General features: G+C 38.0%; 1 protein-coding gene across 1 annotated transcript; it reads left to right on the plus strand.

Moving 5' to 3' along the window:
- Positions 1-211: 211 nt before the first annotated feature.
- LOC110465066 (zinc finger protein 91-like) lies at positions 212-18,847 on the plus strand. Its single transcript, XM_021520643.1, has 5 exons — positions 212-286; positions 2,969-3,049; positions 7,522-7,672; positions 10,150-10,200; positions 12,638-18,847. The coding sequence occupies exons 2-5, from the start codon at positions 2,981-2,983 to the stop codon at positions 16,858-16,860; spliced, it is 4,494 nt and encodes a 1,497-aa protein (XP_021376318.1). The 5' UTR covers positions 212-286; positions 2,969-2,980; the 3' UTR covers positions 16,861-18,847.
- Positions 18,848-24,028: the final 5,181 nt, after the last annotated feature.

Here is a 24,028-nt window from a genome sequence, read left to right on the forward strand (position 1 = left end):
ATTTCTAAAATATAACTCGACCAAATAAATCCGGAAAGGAAAGGAATATATGAATTCTTAACATTGTTTTTAATTATATTCCATAAAAGTTTAATAATTTGGGATCAAAATGAATTATTGATTTAATAAAATAAATACATTTCGTGTAATTTTGTTGTAAGAATGCATTGATTTTAGGATTCCGGATTCCGAATGCACCGTCGTGTTTCCGTTTTTCTCAATTAAATTTACCTTCGGAAAGGTCTTGATGTCCAACACATTTCAATGCTGGGAGTGAAATATTTACGTATGTATTGCACAAATGAGCACCCCCGAAAGTTCTGTTCGATTTTCATTTAAATGATATAGAAGAAATGTCGATTATTCATTCTACTCTCTGTCGTGTAGGGCCAGAACCTCACAAGGAGGTGCACACGTTATCGGTATCTTGCATACTGTGCAATCCTAAACAGGTTAGAAACTATCTAGTTGCTGTTCAGTCACACGACCAATGGTGTGTTTCAAGTTTCCTCTGGTCCCAACACAAAACTTGTCTTTCTGGCAGATTATGCATTGCTAATTCTCAATCACTGACCGAGTTGTGTAGGATATAGAGCATTTGGAATCGGAAAGTATAATGTTTTTATTTATTTACAATTTGATAAGCCATCCCTGTTTATTTACAGGTAAACATTCTTGAATGACAGCAAAATGTTATGCATAGGACTTAAACTCACAAAAAACCCTTTTCTAGGTAGAAAATGTCATTGTGAAGATTGAGCTGTAGTATAAAAAAATGGAGTGTATATAGTAGGACAAGGAATAGTGATAAAGATAGTGCCGTCACTGGGGCTCGAACCTGCGATCCTGGGCCCTCCAGCCAGATGCTCTACTGCTTAGCTTAAGGAAACTTCTCTACAGCTGACGCTTGTATGGCAACATAATCAATGCACATCTTTTACACTATTCCACCCTTTTCAATCACCAACCCAGGTTCTTTGACTCCCCGCCAAGGGACCTCCTACCTTAAACAGGGAAGGCCAACGGCACCAGTTTGTAGAAGGATGACAAATAGTGATAAAGATAGTGCCGTCGCTGGGGCTCGAACCTGCGATCCTTGGCCCTCCAGCCAGATGCTCTTCTGCTTAGCTTAAGGGAAATTCTCTACAGCTGACGCTTGTATGGCAACATAATCAATGCACATCTTTTACACTATTCCACCCTTTTCAATCACCAACCCAGGTTCTTTGACTCCCCGCCAAGGGTTATCCTACCTTAAACAGGGAAGGCCAACGGCACCAGTTTGTAGAAGGATGAGAAATAGTGATAAAGATAGTGCCGTCGCTGGGGCTCGAAACCACAACCCTTGGCTCTCCAGCCTGATGCTCTACCGCAGAGCTAAAGGGAAATTCCCTACAGCTGACGCTTGTAAGGCAACCTAATCAATGCACATCTTTAACAGGAGCACCCGGAGAAAAACCACGACTGACCATGTGGCCAGTACCTGGCCACTGCCCCCTGTTAATGCCTCGAACCCGTGACCCTTTGGTAGAGGGCTAGTGATAGGGGTTATAGGTACAATCTTGTATAATGTAAAAGTGCCTTTTCTTTTCTGTTTTTTTTTCAGTTTATGCTTTTGAAATAAAAAGATAATCTAGAAGAGTGATTTTTCTGAAATAAATTTTTTGCTTGATTCCTGAGAGATCCTCACAGATGTTAATGAAGTGTTTACATATGCTGTTTGAATAAATGACCACGCAAACTGCAGCTTTGTAGTATGCTCACAGCAATATGCAAAATATGGGAGCACAGAACCTGGAGCTGCACAGACACTGTGTATGGGAATCAAAGATATAAAGATAACTTACAAATAAAGACGAACCCATATATAAATATAACACTTTTCTGGTGTATTTTGATACTCAAGTGACAGGATATATATTCCATACCTGCGTAAATGACTTTAGTCATTTAAAATAATAAATGACTGATAATCAGAGACTCCTAAATTGTGACTGCCTAATTGGTTGATTGTATATATATGTAACAGCTGGTATCTAATCAGAATGTTGAGCCTGTGATAAGGGTCAGTTTAAGTTAACTAAACTGAACTAGACTATGAAAAAATAAATGATGAGCAACAACACCACTGAAGCCGGTACAGAATGTAATGTTTGATTTCAATCCTACGTGCTGACATTTTTTCATTTGCTCTGCTTTCCCTGATGATCACTGTACATGTTGAACACCCTACCGCCACTATGGAACTGACTTCCACCCAGTTGAACTGAACTATGTTTAGTAAACATACATACATATATACTGTGCAGTGAATATAGATTTCTAAATATAGCCTATATGGAAATTCCCCGCAAACTGTCGTAGTGCATTCACAGTTAGATCTGTCAGACGACAACAGAAGATGGCTGCTGTTGAATACTTCGCCTCTGTAACATACCATCGTAAAACTACTCATAGACAAAGAAGCTGTTTACACGAAAAACGCCACCGAACACGCAGTGTGTGTCCTCCATGCTTATTTTAAGGAAAACACAAAGTACCCTGACAATGTCTTTGAAGGCTACAATGCCGAACTGTTGGTTTCAACCCCGGCAAATTTTTACCAAGATGCTCCTTCCAGAAGTTATGGACTTTTGTGCTGGTAAATATGATGTGATTTGAACCTGAAAAAGTGACATAGACCTCAGCTTCGCCTCGGTTAATATAACTTTTTCAGGCTCATATTACATCATTTTCTCCTGCACAAAAGTCCATAATTATTTAATGTACAATAAGAAATTACACAATTGAAACCACATATTTAGAGCAAGACCCTGCCTCCTGTTTATGTACCTTATACGGGGGGAACAAATGTTAAACTAGACAAGGTTGAAATTCAGCGGGCAAACATTTATTTGACAGTAAAACTGAGCAAATTATTCTATGTAATCCATTCTTATATATAACATCTATTTCCTTTCCTTTGTAGGAATGAGGCGAGATGGAGACAGACTCTACTCCAGCTGATCACCTGTCAGAAGATAACATCCAGACAACCATTGGACAAATTGTAAGACACTACAGAGAGGATCTGGATTGAATTTCTTTGTGATGATACTCATGATTTTGATGAAACAAATTGATGTTTTTTAACAAGGAAATTGAACACTTCCTTAATTGAAGAAAGTTTTAGAATTTTAATAAAGTTTGATATAGTGGTGCTCCGATTAATCGAGTAAGTCGAGCATCAGTCAGCTAGGCTAACAAACTGATTAATCGAGTAAGACGAGCATCGGTCAGCTAGGCTAACAAACTGATTAATCGAGTAAGACGAGCATTGGTCAGTTAGGCTAACAAACTGATTAATCGAGTAAGTCGAGCATCGGTCAGTTAGGCTAACAAACTGATTAATCGAGTAAGTCGAGCATCGGTCAGTTAGGCTAACAAACTGATTAATCGACTAAGTCGAGCATCGGTCAGTTAGGCTAACAAACTGATTAATCGAGTAAGTCGAGCATCGGTCAGTTAGGCTAACAAACTGATTAATCGAGTAAGTCGAGCATCGGTCAGTTAGGCTAACAAACTGATTAATCGAGTAAGTCGAGCATCGGTCAGTTAGGCTAACAAACTGATTAATCGAGTAAGTCGAGCATCGGTCAGTTAGGCTAACAAACTGATTAATCGAGTAAGTCGAGCATCGGTCAGTTAGGCTAACAAACTGATTAATCGAGTAAGTCGAGCATCGGTCAGTTAGGCTAACAAACTGATTAATCGAGTAAGTCGAGCATCGGTCAGTTAGGCTAACAAACTGATTAATCGAGTACAAAATCCATGATCGATTTAAGTCGGAATGCTAATGTGTAGATATTTTTCAGTAGACATTTTTCCCAGCTACTTTGTAAAATTGATGGAATCATCACTGCATGACTTACTTTTAGCTCATAGCTGCTTGTTAGGACTACATATTACAGATTCAGTGTTTGAAGAGAGGTATTTCTTATATTATAATTACATGGTATCACTTTTTTATTTGCCCGAGTGACTCGCAACAACAGCATGAAGCCTGAAGGATTTCACTATGTATTTCTATTAAACAATTATTTATCGATCATCGGTTGGTTAATGGTAACTAATGATCAATCATTAAATTTCAACCGATTCCCAACACTATGGAAACTAAGATTAAAAACTGATAAGTAACAAAACATGTTTTATTCCAAAACCTAAGGTAAGTGATTTTATATAGCATAACATTATAAAATTCACTGATCAAGTTTTGGTAATGAAATACAGGGCTTTCATATAAGAACCTTGAGAATATGTTCTGTACTCCCCAAAATGAACTCTTGGGTTTGAAATGAAATTTTGTATATATGTTGACACTCTGCCCTTCAAATTTAATGGGAAAGCTGATTTGACTTCTAAAATTGCTTCTTTATGTCAGGGGTCAACTGAAAACCCTGGTTATACAGTAGAAGCAGTTATGTTAGTAAAAAGGCCCATTTTCAGTCTTAACTCATTCACCCCTGAATACACATATGAACTCTTCCAATTCAAAGGTTGGAAAAGTTCATTATGTAATTTCAGGGGTGAATGAGATAAAGCTCATACGAGCCAGTATTTTTTCTTATTCCTTGACATGCTAACTTTAAATACAGCTTATCTCGCATGTAACAATCAAGGACAGTGATCATGAGTTAGAAATGAAGTGTCAACGGCCATTCATAGAATTGTCTCCCTTGTCACCTGTTCAGGATTCCTCTGTCACATCCTATAATTCCTCGGTCATATCGAGTTTTGAAAGAAACAATACTATGTTTTCACAGGAACTATAAAATCTTTTGACTGGAAATGTCATGCAAATCAGGAAAAAATAATGTTATTGCTGAAAATCTTTGTCTAAAAACATTGTTTAAAAAGATACATTACTTAAGGTGAGGGTATTTGCCAGAGAATTCTCGTCCTTCGGGATGTGCTTCTTGAATGTCTATAACCTCCTTTTGAAGCAAGCTTCAGGTTGGAAACAGTTAAGAATATCATCTCTAAGATTGAGAATTGTCTGTCATATCCTCACCATTGGGGAAATTCTGAAACAAATAGACGATTCATGAATTGTCAATCCCAGATATAGGTATTGAACGGCATTTTTCAAATTTTCATACCGCTGTTCAATCCATATATTTACATTTTTACTATAGAATAATTGTCTTATTTTATTTACCTGTTCTTAGATAATTTATTTATTTACTGAGTTTTGTATATGCGTTGTCCTTTAAACGACATTGGCGGGACAGCCTTATTTGAATAAAATTGGCGCCAATAATTAACCGTAGTCATTTGAGCGTCTGACGCAGGGGCATTCTCCATGTTAACCAAAGTGGAGTGAAAAGACTCCCATTGAACAAGGTTAATATATGACGTCATGACATTAGGGCAAGAAACATCACAAGTCCAGTTTGGGTAGTTGTTTCCAATTTTTATAAGTTCATGTGCAACTTCCATAATCCAATATTATTCAACAAGATAAGCAATATCAAATTTTGACCCAAGACAATACTGAATAGGGCCAGTGGTTTTTAATACCACTAGCAGAGCTGGAAATTCACTAGTCTCAGACTATCAGGTTACCCTTATTGTGTAGCCCTGGATACATTTTTGACCATTCTTTTAAAGAAAAAATTGAAGATATATTTATATGAAGTTGTATTTTATACCTGTAGCATATGAAGAAACATTTATTGTGACTTTATCTAGAACAGAAAATACTCACGTTGAATGAAATCTGTAGATTTACTTTAATACTGAGAAAATAATGCTGTGATTGAAAAAAAGTAACCTTTCGTACCCAGTTTATATGTGACGATGAAGGAACCTTTCATACAGACTGTTTAGAAACTTTTTCACTTCTCTGTGTTAATTACCAAAGTTCTTAAAAATGGTACTTGTTTTTCCTTGGTTAACGTTCAGCATTTAGGGTAATGGCAACAACTAGGTCACCTGTTGTCAGTATAATGTGACCAGTCGGATGCTATGCTGGGTGTCTTCGGCATGGTATTTCAGTGAGATAGCTCTAGATCTATAAAGCCAGCATCAGATCCGCGCTATCACTAGGAGGCAACTACACCAACAAAGCGTCCGGCACACATAAACACAAGCACACATACACAACACACATAAACACAAGCACACATACACAACATACATGCACAACACACATACACAACACACATAAACACAAGCACACATACACAACACACATACACAAGTACACATACACAACACACATACATACACAGCACACATACACAACACACATACACAACACACATACAAAATTCACAACACACATACACAACACACATACACAACACACATAAACACAAGCACACTTAAACACAACACACATAAACACAAGCACACATACACAACACACATAAACAACACACATAATCACAAGCACACATACACAACACACATAAACAACACACATAAACACAAGCACACATACACAACACACATACACAACACTCATAGACACAAGCACACATAAACACAACACACATAAACACAAGCACAAATACACAACACACATAAACACAAGCACACTTAAACACAACACACATAAACACAAGCACACATACACAACACACATACATACACAGCACACATACACAGCACACATACACAGCACACATACACAACACACATACAAAATTCACAACACATACACAACACACATACAAAATTCACAACACACATACACAACACACATACACAACACACATAGACACAAGCACACATAAACACAACACACATAAACACAAGCACACATACACAACACACATAAACACAAGCACACATACACAACACACATAAACAACACACATAAACACAAGCACACATACACAACACACATACATACACAGCACACATACACAACACACATACACAACACACATACATACACAACACACATACACAACACACATGGAGGCATGTCCTTAAATGACTTTAGCTGTTGATAGGACATTATACCCTATAAAACTGAACTAAATTTCTGTGTTTATTAACAAACCATACAAATACAAACTCGTTTATTTCTGTATGCCATTTGACAAACCTGGTATTCCAACTAATGTATCATACAGCCTGTCTAATTATGATTACTTAATTAAGGATTAACTTGAATATATTTTTCATGTTATGGAGCTATAACTTAAAAAGCAGAAGTGTACTCTCATTTAGAGTTCACTCTGTTTTCTTGTGTTATACCTCCATAACATGAAAAATATATTCAAGTCAAGCCTTATAATTTAATCTACTATACACAATCAACTTTTATTGATGGACTCTTTTCTCTGAGAAATTATTACGCCGCTGTATCAGCCAATCAAAAGCGACGTTACATATGGCGATGTCATTTCTTTACGTTATGGACTGATAACATCAATTTTTAAGCCAATGAAAATGCTTGGTACAAGCAAGATTAAATTATTTACAATTATTATTAACATGCCTTCTGCCAACTGTTGATTATTTCAGTGTCAGAAACTGGAGTGCAGCGGTGACGATTGTCTATTTCTGCGGGTATCGGATCGAGGAACAACCTGCTCTAAGCTTGGGACAAAGAATGCTTTGTTGTTTGTTCAGACCCAGCCACAGCTTGTACAGGAGTTCCAGAAGTTCTGTTCAGGTTAGCTATATATGGAAGTCAATCACATGTACATAACTAGTACATATGTCTGTATCCACAGTAACATGATATATAGTGATTTACATAAGGATTGAAGACATTATTTTCAAATCCATGCCGGTATGAACACCAAATGGTTACATGCATATTCCCCGAAGGCTGCTAGGGCTTATAATGGTTAGAGGCGTCATGATACACCACTTGTACCGCAATTATTTATGTTCAATTCGATTCACAATATATTTTTCAGGATTTTCGATACGTCACGATCTGAATATTAGTGTATGCCGCTTCAGCCAAAAAGTCTGTACGACGTTCAATTTCATTGGATGATCTCTAAACCCACAGCCAATCGGCAATTTTCACAAAGCATTCATAACAAAATGGTCGACCGCAGTAAGGAAATGAAAATTTGTGATGCTCCGGCAAGCTTCAAATAAAAAGTGTGGAAACACTTTGGGTTTCCGCGTATCGACGACTTATATATCTCATTTTGTTGATATTTTAAAATAAAAGTGTATCGAATCGAAATAATCGAATTGTGGTACAAATACCGAGATACGTATCGAATCGTGAGTAAAGTGTATCGTGACAGCTCTAATAATGGTAAATATATATATGTATGTAACCAATTTTCCCCCATACCTGCATGAACATTGAAAAAATGTTGTTCAATCCTTATTTACATTCGAAATATAGGTATTCCCTTATATTTTCGATATTTAAGTGTCTGTTGTCGGTGCAAACAAGATTCCTGGAACAGCCTAACGTCACCAAAATGTTTGCTTTTAATGGTTGTCTCATCCAAAATGACTCTGATTGAATTGCGTTCAAAGGTCAATGAATGCAATGTCTCCTGGTAATGCTTATAGAGGAACTTACAGTGGAAATGTAATTATAGTACTTTATCACAAAGATAATAGAAATCGCACATCACAAACTTTTTCTCTTTTTCCATATTTGCAGAATGCAAGAAATATTGAATATTAACATTGCTGCACAAATTAAAGAGTATATATATATTTTTGCAGATTTACTCCAGGATTACAACAGACTCTCCAATTTAGATATGAATGTTAAGTTTTCCACCATTTACAAAAAAAAAAATATAGTCCAAACAATATTTCAACATTATTTAATGTTTGAAGAAATTATAGCTTTTTCTTTGAGAAAGCCCTGATGAGTGAAGCAACAGCATTTTAAAATTTATTTTTGTGTTGCTGGGACATTTTTTAAAATAATCAAATGAGGAACTGGTATCACTTACTAATGACTGACATTTGTTTCTACAAGAGGAACAGAATGGACAGTAAATGTTTACATGTGTTGTAAGTTTTTAGCATTTTCACTACAAGTTCCTCTGTAAGCATCACTCAAAGAAATTGCATTCATAGGGCTATGGATGCAATTTAATCAGCATCATTTTGAAATTTGTTCTCTCGCTTCAAATAAAAAGCAATCTTTAGAATCAAACATTTTGGTATAAACATTAGGCTGTTCCAGGAATCTCCTTTGTACTGATGACACAGATTCTTCAATATCCATATTTTGATCAATGATAACTATAATATTCAAAATGTAAATATATATGTATTGTACATCAATTTGAAATTTTTATGTTGGTATGAACTGTGGAAAATTGCTGCTCAATCTTCATATATTACATGTCTCATTTTCATTCGTTAAATTGATAAATTATCTCCCTTTAATTACCAAGATTTCAATATATTCCCAAACATCATTATTAATTGAAAATGTCTTGAAAACCCTCGTGTCATTTTAACAATCATTATGTTGAATGAAAGTTTTTTATCTCTTAAGTCAAATGAACTCTCTTTTCTAAAGAATTCTTTGCCAGTAATAATAATAATAATATACAACATTTGATATAGCGCCCTATCTAGCTAACATAAGCCACTCTAAAGCGCTTCACAGTACATAGATGTACAATTAATACAATTAGGATATACAATTTTTGAGGAATTCGCAGGAGCTGGCCTATCAGGCGCTAACTACTAGTCCTATGCACCTGGCTAATATCTCCCTATGTGTGTATGCCTGCGTGTTTGCTGGAAATGTATTGTGTTCCGTTTGTAGTGGGACCGTGCTTCCAACGGCATCTTTTTTAGTGCCACCTCACTTGAATGCTTCATCACAGATACCGCAACATCCACCTCTACTATTTTATACTCCACCTGGGTTGTTGGAGTCGTGTGGGCAGGAGAAAAACACTTTCTCTGATATTCCATGCGTGCGACGACGACTTCGGGAATCGAACCCCGGCCGCCTGTGTGGAAGGCTGAAGTGTTAACCACTCAACCAATGCGTTTCTATCATTTTGTAGGAATGAATCTGGTGTCATAAAGGAAAAGACACTGCTTCAGATGGTACAAAACTATGTCATATGTTACTATTGTCATTCTAAAGCCTGTTGATATTATCCGAGTTCTATTAAATATTTGTTCTTTAATTTCTAGGAATTTATTCCACCTTGGCTGCTTCTGTAAAATGTGAAAGAGATTTAGATGGTAAGTAAAGTTAGAATTATATACTGACATAAATTATGAATGATTAACTTGGATTTACTGATACACAATCATAACATCAAAATTATCGTTTTACATGTATCACTCGACTAAATTGATGTAAAATAAAATCTGTATATATATATGAAAGGAATTTAATCAAAGATGCTGATTTTGTAAATTCCTAATTTTCATCCGTGGATATATAAGATGTTGAATAATACACTATTGTTTATAATCATGTTTTGACAATATTGTAATATATGGTTCAAATAGGAAAAAAAATGTTACTAAAAACAATGAATGTTGTGGAGCATGAAACTACTGATAATGCCATATATTTCTACATTGATTGGGGATCTTGTCATCTCTTAATATGATTGAGGTATGGTTTTCATTGGTCTATATTTACATTTGCATCCTTCCATTGCATTGCACTGAGAAGGCAAATGTTGTTGTGAAACTATAACAACATTTGCTATTAAAACGTCATCAATATCCTTGTGACGTCATCAACTTCGTTGTTGTCAACACTTAGTTTTCGAAATATGACTAAATAAAACATTTCATTTCAGAATATTTATTGTTAGTTCACCTGGCAGGAAGTGCCAAGTGAGCTTATGCCGTGGCGCGGCGTCTGTCGTCCGTCGTCCGTCTGTCCGTCCGTCCGTCCTCGTCCGTCAACTTTTCCTTTAAACAACCTCTTCTGAAGAACGGACAGGCCTAGAGTCATGATATTTGGCTGAAAGCTTCGTTGGTAGGAGCCCTACAAAGTTTGAAAACGAAAATGACCTTGACCTGTTTTCAAGGTCACAGGGGTCAAATATGTCAAAAACTTCAAACGACTTCTTCTAAAGAACTAAAAGGTATAGAATCTTCATATTTGGCTGATGGCTTCCTTGGATGGAGCCCAACAAAGTTTGAGAATGAAAATTACCTTGACCTTCTTTCAAGGTCACAGGGGTCAAATGTGTCAAACACTTCAAACGACTTCTTCTGAAGAACTGAAAGGTATATAATCTTTATATTTGGCTGGTGGCTTCCTGGGATAGAGCCCAACAAAGTTTGAGAATGAAAACTAGTTTGACCTACTTTCAAGGTCACAGGGGTCATATATGTCAAAAGCTTCAAATGACTTCTTCTGAAGAACTGAAAGGTATAGAATCTTTATTTTTGATTGATGGCTTCCTTGGATAGAGCCCGACAAAGTTTGAGAATGAAAATGACCTTGACCTTCTTTCAAGGTCACAGGAGTCAAATGTGTCAGACACTTCAAACGACTTCTTCTGAAGAACTGAAAGGTATATAATCTCTATATTTGGCTTGTAGCTTCCTAGGAAAGAGCCGAACAAAGTTTGAGAATGAAAATGACCTTGACCTTCTTTTAAGGTCACATGAGGCAGATATGTCAAACACTTTAAACGACTTCTTCTGAAGAACTGGTAGTTATAAAATCTTAATATTTGGCAGGTGGCTTCCTGGGAAAGAGCCAAACAAAGTTTGCGAATGAAAATGACCTTGACCTACTTTCAAGGTCACAGCGTTCAAATATGTCAAACAGTTCAAACAGCTTCTTCTGAAGAATTAAAAGGCATAAAATTATAATATTTGGCTGGTGACTTCCCGGGATAGAGCTCACCAAAGTTTGCAAATGAAAATGACCTCAACCTACTTTAGAGGTCACAGAGGTCAACAACATTTTAATGGATTTGTTCTTGAGAACTAAAAGGAATGGATTCATAAGATTTGGCTGGTAGCTTTTTGGAATAGAGCTAACCAATTTGAGAAGGAAAATGACATTGACCTACTTACAAGATCACAGGGAAAAATATGTCAAGCAACTTCTGAAGAAGAATCTAAAAGCATAGAATCTTATAATAATATTTTGCTGGTAGTTTCAACAGATGGAGCCAACAAAGTTTGCGAGGGAAATATTTTTAGTGCAATATAATATTTAATGAGAATATTTTGCTATGACTGCTTAAATATTCAGGTGAGCGATACAGGCCCTCTTGGGCCTCTTGTTCAGATATTAGATACAAAGGAATTGGGCAACAGGCAAAGCCTATGAGCACCCTCTATATAAAACATAACTCTATACACATTTCTATTGCTGACACACTTACATTAATATATATATATATATATATATATAAAAGTTTGTCATCAATAGCAAAGTGTGTTATAGGACCATAACAAAATTTGCGAAAACATTCATTACTTAAGTGATGATCCTCAACCTATAAAATTCTTCCAAAACAAAAGCAACGAAAAATTTAGATTAACAGAGTCTATGATATGTAGGTGATATGAACTCGGGGAAATTCTAACTGAAGATGTAGAATTAGGGTTATATCAAGGAATATACATACTGAGGATTATAACTTAGATGTTAACCCAAGTTTATAACTCATCCTGACGTAGTGTATTCTTTATTAAGTTGCAGAGGATGCTTCCTTGGGAACAAAGACACTATCGAGGTCCAAAAGTCGAGCAGATTTAGGAGACAGCGGCCATGATGAAGTCACAGATGAATTGGCCACCAGTAAACAACAAACAGTGTTGTCAACAGAAAAAGCTAATGGTGGAACAACACACACGGGGGAAAGAACAGGCAGAGACAATGGAACAGCCACCTTAGAGAGTAGAACAAGGAGTAACAAAAACAGAACATCTAAGGATAAAATAACAACTTTTAACAGTAAGTCCACTAACTCTAAAACGCCAACAGACATCGCTAGTAAAAAGAGAAAATCTGAAGTGAGAAAAGATGATGGAACGGATGGTAAGAACGATGACAAGGATGACTGTGGTGTGGTTAATACCTCAGTCTGTGTACCCGAGAGGTTAGACAGCAATGGTTCTGAAGCAAGAACACGACCAAAACGTAAATTGTGTACACCAAGCAAACTAAGCTTGTATGAAACAAACTTCAGGAAAGGTGGTGAAAGTTCTTCAAATGTTAAAAATAGTGTAGAGAATTCCACTCCCATAGGAAAATCTCTCAGTGTAGTTAGAGGAAAAGTCTCAAAAAGTTGCAAAACTGAATCTAATGTGCTTGTAAAGGAAAGCAAGGAACCTAAAATTAAAGGAAGGGACAATCTTAGTCAGAAAAACAAACAGTCTGAAGTGTTATCTAGTGAAAACAAAAAGTCAAGGGCACCATCGGGTAGAAATGAAATGAAATCTAAACCCGATGAAAATGAAACTTTAACAGAAAAAGATGACGCTGTAACTGATGAAGATGAATTTGAAGAGGTTGATGATGATAATGATGAAGATTATGTTGTGGAACCTTCAACAAAATCACGTCCAGACAAGGATTCACTTTCTAACAAGAAAAGCATAAAGTCTCTGAAGGAAAAATGGAGTTTAAAGTGCAAGAAGTGTGATTCAGTCTTTGGTCACCGCGGTACCTTAAACCGACATCTTCGGAACAACGTTTGCTCAGCTACCGTTTCCAGGAGAGGACCAAAAAAGGCCAGGTTTGGGAATCAGTCTAACACAGGAATAAAAGAGGTGGGGGTTGATAGGAATGTGATTGAAAGTAAAGAAATAACTTCAGATTTTAAGTGTGAAGATTGTGATACTTCATTCAAGTCAAGCCAAAGTCTAAAGAGGCACCTGAATGAAAATGGCTGTGATACAAATATGAAAAAACAGAAGACTATGGATGATTCAAAAACGGGTGATGAAGACATGGGGAACGTGGAAGAGAATTCTGACATGTTTGAGGGTAAAGATGTGCATGGTGGACAATCAAAAAGGCTGGTTAAGTGTGGTCTGTGTGGGGCGCTCATCCTACCCCGAGGCATGAACAAACACCGTGTTAGTAAATCATGCAGGGCGAAAAAGATTAAAAGGAAATTGAGTCCCGCCTCAAACAATAAAGAAAAGGTTTCTGATGAGGCCTCGGACCAATCAACAGACAGGGTCGCAGAAATTGAAGCAGATAAATTGAGTCGTTTGTCGGCAGGAAGTGAAATTATCATTGGAGGTGAAAGGTCAACAATCAATGATGAAACATCATCAAATATTGTGGAACTATCTAGTATCAAAATTGAAAAGGAGGATACTGAGACTGTTGCCTCGACAACGGACAACCCTGCACCAGCTGTCATCACAAATAGACGTCGTCAGAAAGGCACATTCCAGTGCGGTTCGTGTGATTTTGTATTTTCTAGTAAAATAACTCTAAAAAGACACGTGATGAGTGGTTTGTGTCCTGGTGTGAAGCTGGAAGTGCAGACCAGCTTGATGGATGGTCAGGAAAAATTCACATGTGACACCTGCGAAAAAATGTTTGTGTCTTCCATTGAATTCCTACGTCATCGCCAGCGCCATGTAATGACCCCGTCCTCTGGGTTCACATGCACTGTGTGCGAGGCTGACTTCCTGTACGACTGGGAGCGTGTGAGACACATGGTACGATGTCATAAACTAAAGGGACCCATCGACTGTTTGGTTTGTCTTCACAGCTTTCGTAACTATTTGGAATATCGCACTCACAAGCGATACTGCAAAACAACATTGAAATGTGAAGGGGAGACCACTCCGAGGCAGACAACTTCAGGGGATAAAGAGAATGTAAACGCAGGGATAAATAACAATAATAGCTTGAAGTCTCATGATCAGGAAATAACCTCAGATAGTGGGAGAGTTAACCCTGATGAAGGGGAGATATCTCAGACGGATAATTCTGACAAGAAAGGGGAGAGCACTGGTGAGACTTCTTCAGTAAACATTAAAGTGAGGTTGAGTTCGGGCGCTGTCATATCTGTTAGGGATACCATGATTAAGAGTAGCTATGTTGCTGATCTTAGTGATTCTATGGACATTGATGACAGCCATGTTAACCGTGAGGCTGATGATGTATCTAGTTCTCTTACAGATAATTCCACTGCTGGGACGCAGGCTTCTTCACAAGATACGGAAGCTTCCAAAGGTGATACAAGCACTACCGAAGGAGATGCGTCATCTTCTACTGTTGTTCAAATGAATTCCCCTGAAGCTACAGAGGGTTCTTCTGAAGCTGCAAGGAATCTGTCAGTAGTATCGGGGAATTCCCCTGAAGCAACGGAAACTACCTCGAAAGAAAACGCAACATTGGATGAGGATAGTACTAGTATCATCTGTACTCGGTGTCATAAGGATGTGCGAGGTTTGTTCACAAAAGATGCGGGAAAATATGTGTGTAAAATCTGCCGTCGAACATATGTCAACAACTTTCAGTTGACTAAGCACATGGCCACGCACACGGCTTCGAAATTCTACAGCTGTCATCGTTGTAATAAATGCTTCACGGAGACAAGATATTTACAGCGCCATCTCATGGACACTCACCGTGAACGATACAGCATTTGTCGGTTTTGTTGTGCCCTGTTCAGCACTCGTAGCGGACTTACACAGCATCTGAGGCAAAAACACCCGACTCAGGGTGAAACCAGGTGTCGCCTCTGTTACAAGGAGTTCTCAGACAAGATAGCCTGCATGGAACACGAGGATAGACACTACAGAGAAAGGGCTCGCCAGTATGTTTGTGATATATGCGGTAAGATGTTGCATAACAGACATTCTCTGTCACTTCACATGGCATGGCACAACGACTTGCGGCCATTTGTCTGTGAGGTGTGTCATAAAGGGTTCCGAACAAAAGTCAATCTGCTCGGCCATTTGCCAGTACACAGTGGCGTGAAGGCATACCAGTGTGAGATTTGTGGTCAGTGCTTCACGTTGAAGGAGACACTCCGTCGGCACAAGAGAACTCACATCAAAGACAAGAAGTACCAGTGTAAACAGTGCGGAGTTAAGTTCCGCAGCACGGACGGTCTGAATGGTCACATGGTCAATAGTCACCTGACCGTCGATGACATCAGCAGTCTCAAGTTCAAGGTACGGCAGTGCGATTTGTGTGGAAAACTTTGCAGCTCCAAGCAGATTTATGAGCGTCACATGACAACGCACACGGGTGAACGCCCATTTCACTGCCAATATTGTCCACGGAGCTACAGTCTGAATACACTCCTGCTTCGTCATGTTCGTACCGTTCACCAGAGGTCCGAAGTCCACACCTGCCTCATGTGTCACTGTCAGATATCGTCCCGAAGCAAGTGGCGGCGACACCTACGTACCAGAAAGCACCAGGAGCGGTGTGGGGAGAAGGGCATCACTATTGAGCCTGGCGAGGATGGAATGGTGGAAGGCATTCATTTCAAAGTAAGTGGACCAAAAAAGATAACTATTGCCTCTACTGAACGGGAAGCGACAATCGAAGTACCAAAGACACGAGATCAGAATGTTGATTACCTACAACATATCTCAGAAGATGTCGAGGATTCCGCATACATACAACAAATTACGGAGGAAGTTCACGACTCGGGTTTCATACATCAAATCACCGGCGAAGTTCAGAACTCTGATTATATACAACAGATCACAGAAGTAGTTCAGAGCTCGGAGTACGCACAGGAAATCAGCGAAGAAGATCAGAACTCGGGCTACATAGAACAGATAGCACAGGAAGTACAGACGGTTTCCAGGGGACAGAATACCACTGTCATGCAGATTGTGTACGGAGACCAAAGTGAGTCGCAGACAGCAGTAAATAGCATTGTGGAGGGAAACTCTCTACAGAATGTTGTGTTCCTCAAAGTGGTGTCATAATCACAGAGAAACTGGTAAAAAAGGGACTCTAAATGTTATGTACCTCACATCTACGATAATACAGGGGTAAAACTCGCTTACACTCTCTGCACCTCTGGGATATGTCGCAGCAAAATCCATGGCCTCCCTTTGATGTATGTACTATCAGATAAATCCCATGGTAGTGTAACAGTAAATTGACCTGCTTTGAAATAAGATTTAGTTGTCGCTCTAGCCTAGAGATAGCTAGCTGCATCCCTTCAATTTTTTGATGACATGTTCCAGGAGTGCAGAGAGTGTAAGTGACATAACATATATATGTATCTTAGAGTGTTGTCATAGAAACACTGATGGGGGCAGACTTTGTAGAATGCTGTGCAAGCTTATCTGGAGATGCTGTCATAGAAATACAGTTAACAACTAAGAATTACCATAAGTATGCTGATATTCCAATTGTACTGTTTTTCACTTAAATTTTCATTATCTTACAAAATGTATACGGGTTAATGTTACTAGTCAAAACATTTATGAAGATTCATGAGGGGTAAACGAAAATAGTGAAACCACTCATATTTGTCAGATAAAAGACATGATCAAGGCCTGTAATGTATAGTTATAATTCTGCATTGACAAGTATAAACAGTGTAATCGTTTGTTAAGTTTATAATGTAAATATCCAACAACTGATGTTAAGACTTGATGTGCTGAGCTAAATATCTTGGTTTTGACTGATGATGTTGTCACCTACCATAACAATTCAAAATGATGACTCTGCTAAAGCACCGTGTAATTGTAAGTTGATCATAGACCATACATTATGTACTATACTGGGAAATCTTGGCCCGGTCAAACTTTCGTCCTTGCTGGTAATATTCGCGGAGTGTTAATTCCGCCCTCCATATGTGACTGCTATGTATATTGCATAATGTTTAGTCCTGTTGGCTGTGATGATAATTCCACCCTTGTTTTGGAGGACGAAAATGGCAAAAATTGAACTGCAGTGAAAATTTTCTAGTATACAGTAATATAATGATATCTATAAATATAAATAAAGACACAATGTCTTTTATTCTTTTTCATGTTATAAATATATCTCTTTATCTATACTGTTCTGTCAGTGGGGTCCAGTTAAGCTATAATGTCATTTATCCAGTCAGCCTTTGGGAAGTTACTTAACATATAACATGTATATACGGTAAACCTTCGGTCAGTTCGAACAAAATCAAATAAATATTGATGAACCTGTTCTGATTATACGAAATTATGCTTCAGAAAATAAGCGTGAGTTTGAACTATCGGCAAAAATTTCGGCAAAGTGTTAATCAAGTCACAAACATATACCCGACATATATATCCAATGTAAGGTCGAACGTAACAACAACGGCCTGGCATAGAACAATGGCACATTTATAAATGGGTAAAATGATAGTATATTATTTAATTCGATGTTAATTGATCATTAAACTTTCTTCATTTCGAGATAATTATGATCGTTATTGTGAAGCAGATGCCATTGTGTAGGCCCCAAAACAGTACATGTTTCATTTGTGACACAAAAGTTAGACTACCTAGTTTGTATCAGATACCTTAATATGGAGTCTCTGTGTGGTTAGGTTTTATTTGAATCATTTTATTTTTTAATTAGGTAATGATGACAGTTAACGATAAAGTCACAGTATTATTTTTTACTGTTCATTTAAACCAATCTAGGTCTCTTATTTTCAATTTAATGATGAGGCAGGAAACAACATGTATTGTTGAAATGGGAGTATAAGGTTTATCAAATAATATGCTGTGTTATCAAGCGAATATACCCATGTCATATTTTTACCTATCAGCCCTGTGATTGGTTGAAAGTTTCAATTGTTTCAATTGTGATGTCACGCCTAGGACAAGTACATGACGTCATAGACTTAGGCACTGAAGTAAAAATCGCGGCTTTTTACATTTCAAGGTTGCATGAAAATTGTCGTTTTACATGAATAAATGCCACAAATTTTGATTATGTGATAAAAATTATCTTACACTCGTTTTCATTTCATATGGAATTTATGAAACCCATCACAAATTTTTCATTTTAGCTCGCCAGATCCACGCTAAACTGAAAAATTCTTAGACTCGTTTCATCAATCCCATATGAAATGGAAACTCGTGTAAGATCCTATATATATATGTGATGGCTGAATGGTAATTCTTATAGTTGTTTGGTCATTATCCTTGTTGCTGTTAAATAAGGTTTGCTTGTTATATTCAATGATCTGTTATTGAGTTCAATTAAAAACTGTTGTCAATATTGAGTATTTTGTAGTGGTATTTAATAATTTTACAGAGAAACAGTGTTGGGAAAGGGACCAAGAAAGAAAAAGAAACATTTCCAGGTTTTTAGGTCACCTGACCTATTCTGATCGCTTTCCATTTGTCGTCGTACGTGGTGCATCGTGCATAAACTTTTTAACTTCTTCTCAAGAACCAGTGCATGGAATATTTTCAAACTTGGTCAGAATCATGCTTGGTAGATGAGGCTACAAAATTGTAAAATTGGCATTCCTACCTCAACTCAAGGGGCCAGGGAGGGGGTAAAGTTTACTATAGTTTACATTGGGAATAACATTTTTTAGGTCACCTGAGACAAAGTCTCAAGTGACCTATTGCGATCGCCTTTTGTCCGTCGTTGTCCATCGTGCGTCCGTAAACAATTTACATTTTCGACCTGAACCCTGAACCAATTTCAATGAAATTTTGCAGAAACTTTCCATGGCCAAAGCTCAACAAAAACAGTTGCCGGTTTGGTCTCTGGCCCCCAGGGGCCTGAGGGGGGCGGCCAAAAAGGGTCAAATTGACTGGAATTTCAAAAGTCTTCTTCTCAAGACCCAGGTATGGTAGAATCAAACCCTCTTTATAGATGGAAGGGTCTTAAGGTGCTTTCCCAAAATTCTGAATTTCTTGCCCCTGGGGTCTCACGTTTGCCCCTGGGGAGGGGGTAACCTTTACTATCGTTCATATAGGGAAATCACATTTTGGACCAACATTTGTTTAAATGCCATTGGAGGTAATTAAATTTAGGTTAGCATTATCAGAATTGGGTAGCAGTTTGATGGTATGCACATTTGAGCCCTGACTGACCCCCCAGGGCTGATGGGTGGGGCCAAAAAAGGTCAAATTGACTGAATTTCAAAAATCTTCTTCTCAAGACCCAGATATGGTAGAATCAAACACTCTTCATAGATGGGTCTTAAGGTGCTCTACCAAAATTGTGAATTTTATGACCCTCGGATCTCACGTTTACCCCTGGGAAGGGGGTAAACTTTACTATAGTTTATATAGGGAAATCACATTTTGGACCAACATTTGTTTAATTTTCATTGGAAGTAATTCAATTTGGGTTAGCATTATCAGTATTGGGTAGCAGTTTAATGGTATGCACATATAAGCCCTGACTGACCCCCCAGGGATGATGGGTGGGGCCAAAAAGGGTCAAATTGACTGGAATTTCAAAAGTCTTCTTCTCAAGACCCAGATATGGTAGAATCAAACACTCTTTATAGATGGAATGGTCTTAAGGTGCTCTACCAAAATTGTGAATTTTATGACCCTGGGGTCTCACGTTTACCCCTGGGTCGGGGGTAAACTTTACTATAGTTTATGTAGGGAAATCACATTTTGGACCAACATTTGTTTAATTTTCATTGGAAGTAATTCAATTTGGGTTAGCATTATCAGTATTGGGTAGCAGTTTAATGGTATGCACATATAAGCCCTGACTGACCCCCCAGGGTTGATGGGTGGGGCCAAAAAGGGTTGAATTGACTGGAATTTCAAAAGTCTTCTTCTCAAGACTCAGATATGGTAGAATCAAATACTCTTCATAGATGGAAGGGTCTTAAGGTGCTTTACCGAAATTGTGAATTTCTTGACCCTGGGGTCTCACGTTTCCCCCTGGGGAGGGGGTAAACTTTACTATAGTTTATATAGGGAAATCACATTTTGGACCAACATTTGTTTAATTTCCATTGGAAGTAATTCAATTTGGGTTAGCATTATCAGTATTAGGTAGCAGTTTGATAGTATGCACCTATGAGCCCTGACTGACCCCCAGGGGCTGATGGGTGGGGCCAAAAAGGGTTGAATTGACTGGAATTTCAAAAATCTTCTTCTCAAGACCCAGATATGGTAGAATCAAATACTCTTCATAGATGGAAGGGTCTTAAGGTGCTCTACCAAACTTGTGAATTTCTTGACCCTGGGGTCTCACGTTTGCCCCTGGGGAGGGGGTAAACTTTACTATAGTTTATATAGGGAAATCACATTTTGGACCAACAAAATTTATTATGGTTTATAATGGCAAATGCTACTTTGAATATTACATGTGAATTATAACCCTGAGTTGACAGTTTGATACTTTGAAAATTTTGAGCCAGCCCTACCCACAAGGGCTGTAGGGTGGGGCCCAAAGGAGTCAGTGTGCTAAAATTTCTTCATTTTTTCTTGTTTAGAATCAGAGGTGCTAGTTTCAAATACTTTTTAGTCTTAAATCTGTATGCTAGATATTGAATAAGGTGGTTTTATTGTTTTTTGTCACTAAATAATATTTCTGTTCGTGTTAAAAACAAAATCAACTCTCTGTATAAATACATTAGGTGACCATTAAGTCCCATGGGCTTCTTGTTGGGTATGTTTTGTCAATTTTGAGTAGGAAATTATTCCTACTTGGTGAAAATCATCCTTGGAGGAAGATGGTATTACAATGTAAAATTGGGATTACTGTCCTAACCCCAGTGGCTAGGGCGGGGCCCCAAAGGGAAATTAAATAATACTTAAAAAACTGTTTTTCCCTTCCAGATTCAGATGAATTACAGTCCATTTCTCTGCATGGATGGAAAGATCAGCAGGGATTTTTTAAAGTGTAAATTTCAGTACCCCCAGGTCATCCGTTCTCCGTTGGGGAGGGGGTAAAGTTTACTATAGTTTATATAGGGAATAACATTTTTGGATATATTTTGTCTATTTTCAGTAAGAATTTATTCAAACTTGGTCAGAATCATCCTTGGTGCAAGAGGGTATTACAAAGTAAAATTGGAATTCCTGCCCCATATCTAGAGGGGGGGGGGGGGGGGGGGGNGAGAAAATTAACCAATATTTCAAAAGTGTTCTTTAGACTTTTATGTACTACATGTACAATCAAATTTTGTGCATGGATGAAAATTCCATCAGGGGCTTTATCTATTTTTCAATTTCATTTCCCCCATGCCATCCGTTCCCCCTTGGGGAGGGGGTAAAGTTGACTAGTTTTCATATTGAAATAACACTTTTGCTATGAAATTTGTCCATTTTAGCAGGAAATTATTCGAACATGGTTGGAACGGTTATGGTGCCAGATGGCAATTAGACGGTATGAGAAAATAAGATCCTGACCCATCCCCAGGGGCTGGAGGGGTGGGGCCAAAATGGTGAAAATCAAAAGTTAAAAAGTCTTCATCAGACTCTGATGTTTTACAAACAAGTGTTGTCCATTTTCAGCAAGAAATAATTCAAACTTGGTTGGAATAATTATATTGAAATTGAAATCAAATAGTATCAGAAAGTAAGATCCTGACCTATCCCAGGGGTTGGCCAGGGAGGAAAATTGGTTAAATAACAATAGATAATATATTTCTCAAAAGCAAAATGATTTATTTGAATAGTTTTTAAGTATCTAAACCATTGGTGACCAGACAAGTATTGAATTTCACTTGTTTTACATATTGATTTCCACATCAGGTCTCAATAATGAAATTGAGCTACCAGTACCTATAAAATAACTCGGTGACCGCTAAGGCCCTTGGTCCTCTTGGTTTTTTTTATTTTGGCATAATTGGTCGACAGCCATCATTTACACTTGTATTACTTCTTCATTAGAACCGTAAGTCTGTAACATTTCGATATTAAGTATTCTGATGTGTGGCCACACAACGCACCGAAAATACCATCTGCACATCATCGTGCACACATAAAAATGTATATCAACCACGATAGCTATGGCAAATCGTTCGTTTTGTGCGTCCAATGTGTGAACGTTAGGAATCGACAAGTATTTGTATCATGCACACACTGTGCGATCATCGTGTAACATAGCGTGAACCCACAAATAAACTTTGACTCAATTTCAATGAGTAAATTTGTAGAACTTTGTCTCTCCATTCATTCGAATTGTGTGTCTGGGCCTTACTTTTTTACTTGCTGAGGATACATTTGTAGCTCAATGAAGTTTAACCGTTGTAGGATGGAAAGGCGGTACAGTATGTCGCGTACCACAGTAGGGTCTGTATAATCCAAGGTCAAGATCGACCATAGAGGTCGGAGGTTAATTTGATTATCAACGCTAAATTTTAATTCTGGACAAATATAAGTGATATACATGTATGTAAAATGGCAAGGTGGTGTGTAGCAAACCATTTTGGGTCCATACGCCCAAGGACAAGATCACATTGTGGTCAAAGGTCAATTGTATACTCCACGTCAATATGCAGCGGACTTTGATCACTTTGTTTGTTTGTTTGTTTGATTTTGTTTAACGTCCTATTAACAGCTAAGGTCATTTAAGGACGGCCTCCCCTGTGTGCAAGATGCATGCGTGTAGTGTATGTGTGTGTATTTTGGGAGGCTGCGATATGTTCGTGTTTGTCTCCTTGTGATAGCGCGGAACTGATGCCGACTTTATAGTGCTACCTCACTGAAACATACTGCCGAAGACACCCAGCAGGACGCCCCACCCGGTCACATTATACTGACAACGGGCGAACCAGTCGTCCCACTCCTAATTTGCTGAGCGTTAAGCAGGAGTAGAAACTACCATTTTTAAAGACTTTGGTATGTCTCGGCCAGGGGACAGAACCCAAAGCCTTCCTCACAGGGGCGAACGCTCAACAAATGGCCAAAAGTGAGGCATTGTCAAGGGAGACATTAGGAAGAAGAAAGTTATTTAGAAAGGAGAGAAGAGATAAGGTCCCAAATTTAGTCGCCTCTTACGAACTTTGATCACATGTAGACGGATCCGGATAGTGGAGAGGCTGTTTTGAAAAAAAATGAATGTAACTTGAACTAAAAAAATACATAATGGAGCGACTACACAACCTTCTAGCGGAATATATATTTAAGGATCCACGTACCACAAAAACTAATTACGCACGAAACTGTTTTCCCGGTTTAACTA

This window comes from Mizuhopecten yessoensis, unplaced genomic scaffold (genome assembly GCF_002113885.1).
Source record: "Mizuhopecten yessoensis strain PY_sf001 unplaced genomic scaffold, ASM211388v2 scaffold11049, whole genome shotgun sequence".
NCBI lineage: Eukaryota > Metazoa > Mollusca > Bivalvia > Pectinida > Pectinidae > Mizuhopecten > Mizuhopecten yessoensis.